We start from the raw sequence: 14,522 nt of genomic DNA, 5'->3' as shown, positions 1-14,522 counted from the left end.
GTTACCAGGTCTCGTCTCGGACACTGAGGACTCGGTATTTATTTCAGGACTAGTCAAGACCAAAACTTTGGGAAAATCAATGAATAGATTTTGCGTTGTCTGATTTATTTGTTCATATCCTTCCTTTGATTGGATGTAAAACATATTGCTTCAAATGCAACCAATAACCCTAATTAAAAATGTGTTCTTCCCGTTAACGACATCCCTCCCCGCGATTGTAATCATGGAAAAAGAGTGTTGAAAAAAGATGCTTACGTTGATTCCAGCTCTTAGTGTTTGTATGTGGGTGTTTTAATAGGAATGTGGATCTTTCAGTTCAATGTAAGAAGTACGCAGTATGATCGCGTTCCACATTTTACTGTGTCTCATGTAATTTGGTGAACTGGTCTTGCCCTCCCTCGGTGTTGGTCTCGACTTGGCCGCAGCCCCTAAAAGTCTTGGTCTTGTCTCGGTCTCGAAAAACTCTGGTCTTGGTCTTGACTTGGTCTTGGTTTGGGCAGTCTTAACTACAACACTACCACCAACACATGGCCTTTGTTCATGGGGGGTCTGACCCCCCTACTTAAGGCTTGGAACCCCTCTAAAGAGGCAAAAACAACAGTTCACCTTACAACTTACCTGTAATTGAAAATATTACAGTATATTTCACATATTCATGCCTTATATTCAAGACTCCTGAAATACGATTTCAGACACCTCTAAAATGGACCATACTATTTCCTAACTTTGATGTTAGTTGAACGGCTTGTCTGCATCACTCGCAGCTGCTCCAGTCCAGTTTCGTATTTAGCCTTTCTTTAACTTAAAATGAGCCATGAGCCTAATGTTAGCTAGTTGATTGCCCACTCTATCGTTTCATAACCAATATAAAATGTCATATTTTTGATCTAATTGTCAGCTAATACTGGCATTTAGGCGTGAGCAGTGAAATTGAGGATTAATTATTGCAGAGATACATTTTGACATCAATATAGAGTTTAATATTTCATTTTAAGTCTTTTGTGAGTCTTTTTAGAATAAGCAGTCATTTGTTTTCACTGTGGATTTCAGAAGTTTTACCTGAAGGTATATAAATGTAAAAATCCAGGTTTGTTATTTCAAATGTAGGCCTATTCAATTTCAGTTTTATTTATATTGTGCCATGTCATAAAAGTCATCTCATTGCACTTTTTATATAGAGCAGGTCTAGACCGTACACTGTTTAATATTTACAGAGACCCAACAATTCTCAATTCCCCAACAATGTATGACTACTACTTTATTGAACGCAGATTACATTTCATTCACAGTGAACATGAGCAAGAGAAATTGAGATATTTGCAAAAAATGAAATTATGAGAATTAGGAATTAGAGATGATAATGCAGACTATAATTTATGGTGGTCTTTGGTTCTAGTTCAGCATTGTGTGGGTCTGTGTTTGAGCATAAATGATGGTCTGCTGTTGTGTGCCTGACTGACTTGCTCTAGATTACTTGGTGACCTGACAACAAAAGATGTCTGTTATGAGGCACCCATGAGCTGGTGTTTTTAATTTGATCATCATGGACAGACTGCAGACACACTGAAGCGCGTGCCTGCGCTGTACTGGGTTTCCTTATGACCTGGGAAAAAAGTTGACCCCCCCTCCGCTTGTCATTGTATAATTCGCACCTTGCCTTTGTTGACAATTTGACAATAAACCAGTAAACCAGTAATAAAACTACACTGAGTGGATTTAATCTAAATGACCACGAGTATGGCTATATGGAGTTGTAAATAAAAATCTCTAGTGTTAAATGCCTTGTGTATTTTAGATATTAAAGTGATGAGTATGCTGATTTTGAAAGAAGAAAAGACATAATCTTCCTCTTACAAATGAAATGTGAAATGCAATAGCAAAAAAACGCATCCTTCCTTAGTTCAATACACTGGAAGGTTTTGCTACTACAGGCTTACAGGGTCTGGGATGACCAATTTATTGTTAATATAAGGGCTGGTTCATACCTAACATCTGGATCCTGAATCGAACCAGTGTGAGGATGGTACATTCTTTTCATTTTCTGTCTGGTCTGGTTTGCGTTCACAAAGGCAAAACTCAAATGGTTCAGAAATTGTAAACAAAAGCCAGGTGGTGGAAATGTTGTCTATATTATATATTGTATTAGTTGTTATCGTATTTTTATAGTATTTTTTATAGTATCTCTTTCACATTTTGATGGTAATTTTTCTGTTCTCTATATTCACACTGAAAATCAAGATCAAGCAAGCGTTTGCCCTTCTGCTCCATGGGAGGTTTCTATCCTCCTTGAGCTCGCCTTAGGACACCTGCGTTACCTTTTGAGAGGTGTACCTAACCTACCTGATAAATATGAAATATTATAAAGAACAAAAACATTAAATAATTCAGTAATAATAAATAAGTACAATTTCAAATGGAACATACAATGGTAGCTTCCTGTGATTTGTTGAAATGGTGTTTAGACCAGAAATGAAGTGCTCTATGATCAATCGATTAGCTGACGCTTTTATCCAAAGCGACTTACAATTGCTATATATGTCAGAGGTCATACACCTCTGGAGCAACTAGGGGTAAGTTTCTTGCTCAGGAACACATTTGTGGATGGGTCACAGTGTGAATCAAACCCAGGTCTCCCACACCAAAGGCATGCATCTTCTCCACTGGTCCATCGCCACTAGAACTCTTGACAGTGGTCTGAGACCACCTCTTCGAGGCTGACCAGAGAAGTTGTTTGGTCCTCACCAGAGTTCAAGTCTGTTGTTCACACCAACCCAAATGAACTGCACCAGTGGAATAAATGCTCCAGGGTTCGGTTTAACTGGAATAAACAAGGTCAGTGTAAACTAATCTTATCTGATCTGTGTCTAATAAAGCAATAACCAAAGAAACCTTTAACCAGCTAGTAAACTTATATTATATATATATACACACACTATGACTCATATTCCCGGTAGGAATTAGATCAGAAGAAAACAGCCTTTTCTGTATGTATTTCCTTCTTTGTGTGGTATATAAAGCACAGTGGGGAGAGTTGATCAGGACAAGATAAACCAACAACAAGAAATTGAAAGATGAAGACCCCAGTGGCTTTGCTGACTTTATTCCTCTTTTACCTTTGTGTGGCTGAGGCCCAACAGTTGGTTACTGGAGCAGGTGAGAGCAACAGCAAAGAGATTCCCAAAATCAAATCGCCTTCTCCGCGTGCAGGTGACATAATAGGGAGCCGAGAAAACTGTTGCCAACTTGGTGCCTTCTTAAGAGAACTGGATGCCAAACTGAAAAACACTGAGAAACAATTAGAGGATCTGAAGGGAGTAATCCAAGGTAGGAACCTACAGCAAAGCTACCAGTTTTAACTCTGTGTATGTACCATGTTTGGTTCAGATTTAGTTCAACAAAATAAATATCATAATATCCTTCTGTTTTCATGCAACCTCACAAGGTAACAGAGTGGCATTTGGAGCATCTATCAGCAATATTGGAAATGTTGGACCTTTTAACGCTGAGATCACACTGACCTACAAGAATGTCTACTCGAACACAGGCGCATACAACCCTACAACAGGTAAACTTACCATAATGTGTCCGGATAGATGTATGGGTTCATCTGGATAAAATGGAAAGCAAACAGCTACTGTGCTCAAAATGGCACAAGATGTGACCGTTGATCATCCACAGGTATTTTCACGGCTCCAGTTAAAGGATTCTACTACTTCAGTTTCTCTGGCCATAATATATCATCTAAACCAATGGGGCTGCGGCTAATGAAGAATGGAAAGCAGATGGTTACTGTGTACAACCACCCAGCTGGAAACCGCTACGAGACAGCAACCAATGGCATGACTCTACAGCTTGAAGTGGGAGACCAAGTGTACATGAGACTCCGGCCAAACACCTGGATTTTTGATAATGAAAATAACCACAGCACCTTTAATGGCCATTTGTTATTTCGTCTGTAAGTGAAATAAAATTCAAATAAGCTAGAAAGAGAAGGCTTTAAAAAGAAGAAACAGGTTAGTGAGTAAAGACAACAATCTTCAGCCACAGGCCTCAGTATATTGTTGTGTCAGGTAAACTATAAGATATGATACACAATTTTCAGGGTAACAACTTATAATATCTTTTTGTGTGTGCTGCATAATTTTTTTGGCTACTGGTGAGCAGACAAAAACCAAGCTTACAGATATACAGCTGTTTCACTGGCTTAAAAAGTTAAAAGAATTGCCTATTTTTACATCTAGCACACACAGGGCAACTCTGGCATTAAACTGAAGTCTGGTTGCCATCTATCTGATGACAGTAAGCCCTAACTAAATGCTTGACTATAGTCAACTTTCTCTGTTAGCTGTTTGGTGCTGGGCAGATAGTGTAGAGTGGATTTATCAGAGCTTTGCTGTTGGAAACAGTTGCTCTTTAGTGTTCATGATAGCAGCTCAGAAAATTTTAATCAATGTAAATATGAAAGAAAAGAGTGCAGGTAAAGAGTAAGGCCCTTTGATGTAAGAATATTGTGGAATTTGCCAAAACGCGGATGCATTTAATAAAAATCTGGGCTTTCCCTGTGATTATAAGCATTTTTTTTCACAATACTTACCGAAAAGATAAAAACTATACTGCTATGTTTTGGTGTCATTTATGGGCACTGCTTCTCTGCTTTCTCTGTTAACGGGGTTTCACCGAGGACGGGGCTCAGTGCCTCCTATGAGCACATACATACATACACGAGCAAAAGCTCAGCACTTCAACAAACTCTGACAAGTATAACCACATTGGCAGATGCAAGGCACAAGCTCGTTGTAGACTTTGTGTCTCTGTCAGTGGCGTTAGATATTTTGGTCTTTTAACTTGTTAACTGTCAGACCCACTTATTACCATGTGTCTGAGCAGCACACGGAGACTGTCCTGCAGAAGATCCATAGGAAGAAATGATCAGTAATCAATTAATAACCTATTTAATAGAGGGCAATTCACGGTATGTATTGCATTCAATGTGAATTGTCCCCTATTAAATAGTAATAGTATTTTAATATCCTACTTTTGCAATACATTTATTGTGAATTGTCCCCATAAATATACGTTTATACATACATGTGAAGATTTCTATGCATATCTGCATGATACATCAAATTCATTGATATTGATTAAACTTTTTAAATATTTTAATTGGATTGTTGAAACTTTATTAATTCACCACATGCTTACAGACTCTTTCTGATGAGAAAATGTGCTTAAACTGTAAAACACAGAATTCAGAATTTGTTAAAAATTACAACAGAGGGGAATTATATAATGAATGTGTAAATTGAAAAATGTATATTTATTGATATCATGTTTGTCTTTATAAAGTGATTTTTACAAATAAAGCTACATTGACTCAAGCCTGGAAAAATGCTTCCATCATTCACAATTCATTTATTATCAAACAAAAAGGTGCGGTGGGGTGAGGGGAAGAAGATGAGATGATAGCTGCTGGCTAAAATGTCGACATATTGCTATAAGTACAGACTTGACGGGGTATACATTTTCGAATCTAACTTCTAAAAGAAAGTAAACAAGAGTATATTCCAAAAATCTGGAACTATTCCTTTAAAGTTGACAGATTGATAGGGTGGTAATGGATGAACACATGACCTCTCGTGACCTTCAGTATGTTCAGGAACAAAAGTTCGATTGTGTCACTGTGAGTAAATTATGAGCAGTGTTAATGATGTATTTGGAAGCCACAAACTTAAGTAAAGTAGCAAGCTTTTCGTCCCCGTACGGCTCCTTCCTCTCTCCTCTGCAGTCACAGGCTCTATTATCTGCAGTAGCTCATAGTCAAGCTTTACAGACAGGACCGAACGATGAGACGACTTTCTTACTTCCACATTTTCTCACATGGTAAACACATTCTTCCTGCTGCTGAGGTCAGACTGAGTGTGTGTGCATTGTCAGCTGTCACATTGGTTTGAGTCCATGTGGTTCAGCAGATTTATAATAACAAATAGATAAAAATCCTTCAATAGTCTACAGTGAGATGGTGTTTTAGGAAGAGGTGTATGCAGTGGTTGGAAGGTGGCAGTGTTTTGAAGTGTGCGTTTAGATGATTTCTTTGAATGTTACCATATATTTCTCATGCTGTCTGACTAACCGCTCATAGACAAACAGCGTGTCAACTACTGTAAATTAGTGTCATATGATCCTGCTGGCTTCTTTGCTCAAATCAAATCACATGGAGCCATTGCATGCAACACAGCTACACAAGTGAAAAATAATCACCCCTTCCTCATCTTGTCCCTCTCCGTCATTTTAATTCAAATGCTGCCATTCTTACTTTGATATTTTTACGTGTGAAGTTTGGCTCAAGTTTAATAGAGTAAAGGACTTCTCGGAGCATATAGGACTGGGGTCATGTCCTGTGTCATGGGCACCCGAGGGAGGACAGGCTGTGACAACGCAAACCATTTATTTCTACATGATTAAGAGGAACTGCGTATCTGTTTTGACATGTTATAGATCTGAGGTGAAGTTACCGCAACACAGGAAGTGCCCTATCATCCGCCCTTCCTTTCCTTCATGCACTAAAAAAGCCCAACGCATCAGTAAGCTGTGGTCGATGAGTATGCATGCAATGAAACGCTAATGTAGCAAAGTTTATAGGTACAGAGGCTTTAGACTGGACAGGAGAAAATGGATAAGCTGATTGGAAAATTGCTTTTAGCTTACATGCATTACACGTGTTGGATGAAATGCAGCTTGGGAAATTCAGAATGGACAGTAGGGACTGTGTAATATTGATAGTTTCCAATTTTGGGCAAACCTCCAGCTCCAGAGATGTAGCAGAAGTTGGAAAATTGTTGCCAAAATCCTATCAGCTACTTTTATCAACAGCTGTCAGGAAAGCAGCACTTTATTGTTGCAGAATATGACTGAGACACAATATATGTATTTCCACATGTTTTCAAAGCAGCGTGTATAAAACCATTTAGCCTCTTATTAACATCCTTCTTTACACCAGCAACACAACACTAATGAGATCTAAGTGGAAATATAGGAGTTTTAGGCTCCACCCGTGTGCACACAATATATCTGACCTTCACAGAAAATGTGGGGTGTAAATGTATTTACTTGGGAAACTCCACCATGGTGACACACCTGCCATGTCATATGATTGAAGGCCTGCAGGTGTGGAAAAATACATCTCATTATGTAATACCACTCCAAACATCTATTCTGTTTTTATTCAGTCCTGGGAACAAACAGTACCTCATCAGGATCTTCTTTGGTGTCTGTATGTAAAACTCTTATTAAATTGTTATCACTGCTCAATGTGTGATGTGAAGGAATTTAGGGGTACTATGACACAGGTTTTCCCAGGTCATGTTATGGTCAATTGCTGAGCTAAAGTATGCTAAAAGTGACAGCCAGGGTCAGTCTTTCTCCTGCTTGGTCAACTGATTGACGTAGCTGTCTAGATAATAATGCACTGTTATGCATTTGTTAAGTAACCCAATGTCAAGATTTTCTTTATTTTGTTTCATTACAGACAGACTGGCTCTATGTAGAAAGTGTTGCATGTGGCTTAAATGAGACACAACGTGTCTTGATTTGAACCAATATCCAATAGAATCTTCACACATGTATAGAGGGAGTGAACAATAACCTTAGTGAATCTCTGTAGGTCTAGGAAGGATAAATTTCCCAGACTGGAAGTATTCTTCAAATTTGGTGTTGGCATGTCGTGTCTTCACATGTCGTAAACTGGCACTGTATCTTCTCGTCCGGGCTCAATAAACAAACGCTACGTAATCTTCATCAGTCTTTGAAACGTCTTCATCACACCTGGACCTGGCTCACAATATTCTCCTAACATGTAAGTAACATATTACTGCTGTAGCTGGTTAAGGTGGAGGTAATTTGAAGTACTTTATGTAGAGTTGGGTAGTTTAGTCCAGTTTAGGGTTCGGGCCCCTTCCAGGGGTGTCATGAGATGAATACAGGTGTCAGTCATGTCTGGCACATGTGAGGGGAACTCTGTCTCTGGGTTTTTGATGATGAGCAAATTTCTGAGCCCTAATTGTTAAAGTTAGGTCTTTAGTACTAGAGTTTGACACGTGATTCCTACCTATATTCATGTTCCTACAGTCACTATTACTGTATGTTCCACTTATTCATTCATCAGTATTCATTAAGAACGCACATATTTATTTATGTATTTTAAACTGCCAGTACATTTACATTTACTCATTTGGCAGTCGCTTTTATCCAAAGCAACTTACATCTGAGCCAGTACCTTTGTTTATATTTGAACTAACTGGGGAAAGGCAGATGGAAATCCTTCTGTCAGAGCTTAAACTCTTCAGAAAGTTAACTTTTTTAAAGTTGAGCGCCTTATATTATGTGTATGAGTGAAAACAATAAAAACAATGATTTGGGGTTTAACAAAATACAGGCATGTGGGAGTTTAATAGGACCATAAAGTCAGCGATACTTGTTAGTAAATTACAGTAACCACTATTAAAAGGATTGAGTTATGAATTACTGTGCAAAGTGCTTTAGAGTTGTATCTCAGATTATTGTGACAGTTACAGCTACTGCAGATAGTCATTATTAAAATAAAGGTATTACTGGAGACTTAGTGAAGCAACCTTTTCTCTATATAGGACCTGAATGGTGTGAGCACATCCTCCTTAGGGCCCGTGTCCACCAAAGCGTTTTATTCTGACTCCGTCGTCTTTTTTCCAATTCATTCCAATGAGAGCATTTTTTTATCAAAAAATTTTCAACTTTTCAACAAAACGCTGCACTCGTCACTGTCACTTTTTACTCAGCTGTCCAATCACAGTAGAGGAGGGACGGGACAAATACCACACCATAGCAACGGTTACTATCCTGGAACCGGGCTTCATCGAACCTCAGCTCTTGGACCAAACGGTGGTACTCTCCGAGATGTTTCCTCACCCACAAAATGTCATGAACACACATATGGCGAGTCAGTTCTCTCTTTCTACCTGCTTCAGCCTTCCCTTTATACAGAGCAAGGGCCAGAGCAAGTACTGTATTCTGTGTTGACATTTTTACATCCAGTAAAGTTAGGTAGAACTGCTCGCAACAAATGTATCATAGCAACCAAAGCAGTCGTAAAAAACGCTGCGCCTCAAAAACGCCCGCTAGCACTCTCTGCTGGGCGTTTTCAGCTGGCAAAAAACACTTTGGTGGACGCGGGTCTTTAGACTCAACGTGATCATGTGACCTTGAATCACTGTGGTTAGAGGCAGCAGCTGAGTGACCAGTCTACAGCATGTATGGCTGATTGAACTTTGCTGCAGACACAAAAAGCTCTCTCTGTCCTCCACTCCACTGCCTAGAAAACATGCAGCGGGAAGAAGGGAAACGGCGCTCCCTGGCTAAACACTCTTACTGGAAACCCTACCCACTGGCCAAACAACTGGACTAAGACATTTTTTAATCATGTGAGCCACGATTGATCCCTTACTGTCAAAAATGGCATCTATTGCCACATGATATCTGAATACTAGGAAAAGCCACAACAGTGGAACAGTTACTTAGTTGTCAATAAATCTATTTTTTAGATTAACTGATTAGTGTATAAAATATGCATCACAAGTGCCCAGGGCCCAAATATATTCAATTAGTAATGATATAAAGCAGAGAAAAGCAGCAAATCCTCACATTAGTGAAGCTGGAACTGGAAAACATTTGGAGTTTTTCCTTCATATATTAATAACTCACCACTCTGAAACTGTTGCTCCAGTCTGTATTGCTAAGCTGGTAAGGGGAACATGTCCAGCTGAACCAAAGCCGTGAACTTTCAGGGCCCACCCTACTCTGCTTCTGATTGGCTAGTAGTCCTTAACTAGGTACTGTGCATGTGCAACTCCCAACAAAGATTTTATAGATGTAATACGCATTACTCCATAGCTAAAACGGAGAGTTCAGCACACAGGGTGAAAAGAGGAGCTACAGCAATGTGCAGTATGCCAGAAAATATGGTGTTTTTTGAAAAACCATGTAAAACCTTTCTAGTACAACCCCTAAATAAGAGTTTGAACCTGAAAATGCGCATAATATGACCACTTTAACTGATCATCAAAATAAATAAAAAAATCGGTTGACTAATCAATCAATCGACTACTTGTTTCTGCTCTAAAGTTGTTCACAGGGACAATCAAATTCAAAGTAAAGTAAAATGTAGACACTTTATGTTATCAGCAGACACAAGCACAGCACACAGTGTTACGTAAAATGCTTTTTGTATTACAAGTTTTAAACTGACAGGTGGATGGCAGAAGATTTGTCCAAAGGGAGAATTACAATTAGGTTTAGTCAAGAAAAGTCTCATTAAAAAAGGAAAACATTCTAGATAATACAGACATGGCTTGCCATTCACTGAACCAAAATCCTAGTAAATTAAAGTTACTCTGTTGTTCTTGTTGAGACTAGTACCTCGAGAAACGGCCTGAATCTGACCCTGAAACAGCAGGTCGGTTACAAGCTTAGCTTCCTGACAGTAAAATAGGAAGAGGGTCTCCTCACTTTGACACCAAATGAAACCAGAACGTAAACCGAAAACTACTAAAAAGTTCTGATTGCCATCAAGACGCACTGCAGAGGAAGTAGGGCTCATCAGTTGGCACAGTCACAGGAGTTTTCTTAGGAAGGCACTTGACATGGGGTTGTGTCGTTCCCCATGCAGCGACAGCAATGCACTAAGGTCCTTGTTTGTGCACACTGAGGAGGGACACCGTCAGCTAAGTGCAAGTTCCATGATAAATCCACTTTCACCAGACTGGAGAGGGGAAAAAAGAAAAATACGTAGGCGTAACACAACTCCACCACAGTCCACAGCCTCAAAGTATCTTAGTGGGTGGGTGGGTTCCTCTTGGATCACACTTGACCTTTTGGGGAAAGAAATTATGGAGGTCGGATATGAGTAACCTGTGCAAGGCTTGAGTGGTGATTGATACGTTTAAGAGCAATTTTAAGCACTTTCAGGTCTCCACTCCACTCTCCAGGACAGATGGACCCAGCCCAGAAGATGCAACAGTACAACTCAACAAATAAATCCACAGAAATAAAAATAAACATTAAAACAAGTGTCTCTTAGGTTTCACAATAAGACATTCCCATTGAGGCACATTTCCAGAGAAGTGTCATATACAAAGCTATAAAAAAACATCCCCAAAACATTCAAGTACTTTGTCATGTAAACACTTTTCCAGACTACTATACATAATCGATTGTTGTTGTCGTCGATTTTTGTTTGTGTGCAACAATAAGACAACAGTGTGAAGAGAGAGAATGGTTTTGCGAGAAGCCTGCAGGACAAGTTATAAGCTCAAATTCAGCCCAGATGCACTGTTTTATGTATGTTGTTGTTGTTGTTGTTTACAACAGGACACATGAACAACACTGGTCGCCACCGCTGGGGACAGTTGAATAGTTCATCTGTCTGACTATTTCTGCAAACAGTTCGTCGACTGATCCTTTATTTTTGGCTGAAGTTTCCATAAACGGGCAGTTCCACTCCTGGGCCAGCGCCTTGCCTTCCCCGGAAGACACCTCTCTTTCTCCCTCCAGGTCCACCTTGTTTCCCACTAGGATCATGGGCACCCTCTCGTACCTCTTCACCCGGATGATCTGGTCTCTCATCGGTTTGATGTCCTGGAAGCTCTGCTGGTTCACCAGGCTGTAAACCAAAATAAAGCCCTGCCCGTTCTTGATGTACAGGTCTCGCATGGAGGCGAACTGCTCGGTCCCCGCCGTATCCAGGATCTCCAGCACCGACGGGGACGAGTCCACCTCGATCTCCTTCCTGTAGAAATCCTCTATCGTGGGGTCGTACTTCTCGATGAAGGAGCCCGTCACGAACTGGACCGTCAGCGCGGATTTGCCGACTCCGCCAGACCCCAAAACAACCACTTTGTACTCCCTCATGGCTTCAGGGGAAAAAAGGCAGACACCTCCTTTTTTTTCCGCGACGAAGCCTGCTCTCTCTCTCCCACCCGCTGACCAGCCCCGATGTTTTCAAAGCGAGCAGGCTGAGAAGGCTGTCCTCTCGCTCGGATAGGAGTCAAATCCCACGCCGGCAAATCCTGCTAGCCTGCTCTGTGACGGCCGCGGGGTAGAGATCCGAGGAGAAGGACCGCTCCTGGACATTAGCGTGGCGAATTAAAGCACATTTTGATCGCACAGTATTGTGCAACGGTGCTGGGAAGCGTGATCGTTTCTCTCCTCTTGCATGGCGTTTCCTGCCCACATCCTCTGCGCGTCAAACGCCGAGGCTCAGTTCCGATTTCTTAAAGGAGCCGCAACCCGGAATCTCAGTCAGAGCAGTGAGAGGACCGCACCGATACTGCGGGGTGTCCGGGTCTGTCTGCGGCTCAAGGCTGCATGACCTCTGCCTTCTATACACAGGCACGGTCTTGAGGCTCCTGAGTTGCCCGCTGTCGCTGTATTTATGGTTATACATTCGTGCTAATGAGGCCACTCATTACCTTATTATTCAATGTAAGTCAGCTTACTTGTCTTCATTATGTGGGCCAGTGCTGGAGGAAGTACTCTGTAGGCCACTTGAGTAAAAGTATGTACAAGGCGCTATAAAATGACTTCATTACCAGTGCTGAAAAGTAATAGCGGCTCAAAAATGTGAGTAGTTACCAGAGAACAAATGAGGAACTAACTGCTGGTGAACCTAGTTAATGAGTAATCACATTTTACAGAGTAGCCAATTGGTGATGGTTAATTATAAAGAGTGTGGAATGAATGAGGAAGGACTTACTAACGAATCGTTATACTTCTCTAATAATTCCTAATGGAGTACTATAGAGTAGGCAATGATGAGTAACTAGAGAACAGACTGGCAGATCCTATATTAATGAATCATTTAGTAATGATTAGTTCATTAATATAGGATATCTGTGAATCCAACATACTGAACATGAGTCGTTCCTGATTAATTCCAGGTGAACGCACAAAACTAACTACTCGTTAATTACTAATTACATAAACATTTTTTGTGTACCCCAAGTAAAGTTATACATAATCCTGAGTAGTTACTGTTTAGTCCCTAATTATGTGATCATTATCATATGATTACTTAAAGGTTCAGTGTGTTAGTTTTAGTGGCATCTAGTGGTGAGTGTTGGAAATTGCAACGAGCGGCTCACGGTGCATTCACGTACTCCTTGAATAGTCTCATTTCCCGAGTTGTGAAGTCATCCTTCCAACTTCAAGGTGTTTTCATGTGCTCTTAAGTCAGAATGTGGAATCAACATGGACGCTACTACAAAGATGTGTTGGATTAGCATTATCAGAGCATATAAACACATCTAGTTCACTCATAAATATAAAAAATAACTAAAAAAAATAGGTGCCAGAACCCCCCAGCAAAATCCTTAACCTGAAGGAAAAACTAGTATAAATTACTGTTATAACATTAAATACAAAGTATAATGATAGTATAATATAAATATATTTACAGACCACACTTTATTTGGATAGTCTGCCTGCCTGTCATTCATTAAATGATTGTGCAAGGAAAATGCTCTACATGTCTAGTAGTAACTTGACATAATCAAAACCATTCATGCAGAACAACAAGTTCAACATGTCAAAAGTTAGCTGATTGGGGCATCACTTTGTGTTGTAAAGTGGTGGAGACATAAGGGCTGAAATTAGGGGTGTGACGACACATTTGGGTCACGAAAACAAGATGAGAAGATATTTATAAATATTTAATGCTGAAATTGTATGTTGTTTGAGTATTAAACACTTAATTTCCTGCATTCGGGAGACATTTTCTGCACCAATTTATGGTGGAAATAGCTTTATTTATATGATGGGATACAAAATTAAGGTGGCAGGTGACAATTCAAAATATAAAAATATGATGGAATATAATGCAGTAATGAGCTTTTGGACAATGCATTTCTTTCTTCTATATTTGTTGTTGCAAACTGTTTTTCAGAACATTTTTAACAAAAGCTTTCAAAAAGATTCATTCTGATTCTGACATGGACCCACCGTCCCCAGTGTAAATGACACCTATTTGTCATTATTTTTAAATGTCCCCTCGGGGAAAAAAAGATTCTGATTATTCCAACACCACATGAATGCACCATCACGCACCACTCACCCCTCCCTTTCTAAGCACACAGAAGAAGCGGTGGCCAACACGCTCTGTTGGGTCTTGTGCTAAATTATATGTGTGGGCCTCCATTTGTCCAAATTTCTCTTCTTTTCTTACTTATAATAAAACAGGAGATTACTACTACTAATATACTAACATTCCTTGCTCTTCTTCTACTCGGTATGTATTTAGCGTAGTGACAAGGCACGCTCTGTAGGTCTTCTGTAGAAACATGGCGGTGCAACATGGTGATGTCCATGTAAGAGGACCCGCAGTGTATGTAGATAGAAATGGCTCATTGTAAGGTAATAAAAACACACTGAAAACGTAGTTATTATAATAATGCATTTCTGTCAATAGTCTGTCCTCCTAAATATTACACAGAGAACCT

General features: G+C 39.9%; 1 protein-coding gene across 1 annotated transcript; it reads right to left on the bottom strand.

Moving 5' to 3' along the window:
- Nucleotides 1–10,180: 10,180 nt before the first annotated feature.
- LOC123972725 (ras-related protein Rap-2b-like) lies at nucleotides 10,181–12,300 on the bottom strand. Its single transcript, XM_046052362.1, has one exon. The coding sequence runs from the start codon at nucleotides 11,935–11,937 to the stop codon at nucleotides 11,389–11,391; it is 549 nt and encodes a 182-aa protein (XP_045908318.1). The 5' UTR covers nucleotides 11,938–12,300; the 3' UTR covers nucleotides 10,181–11,388.
- Between the last annotated feature and the right edge of the window lie 2,222 nt (nucleotides 12,301–14,522).

This window comes from Micropterus dolomieu, linkage group LG06 (assembly GCF_021292245.1).
Source record: "Micropterus dolomieu isolate WLL.071019.BEF.003 ecotype Adirondacks linkage group LG06, ASM2129224v1, whole genome shotgun sequence".
Taxonomy (NCBI): Eukaryota; Metazoa; Chordata; class Actinopteri; order Centrarchiformes; family Centrarchidae; genus Micropterus; species Micropterus dolomieu.
Note: the sequence above shows the minus strand (reverse complement) of the source record. Positions and strands in the feature narration are given on the sequence as shown.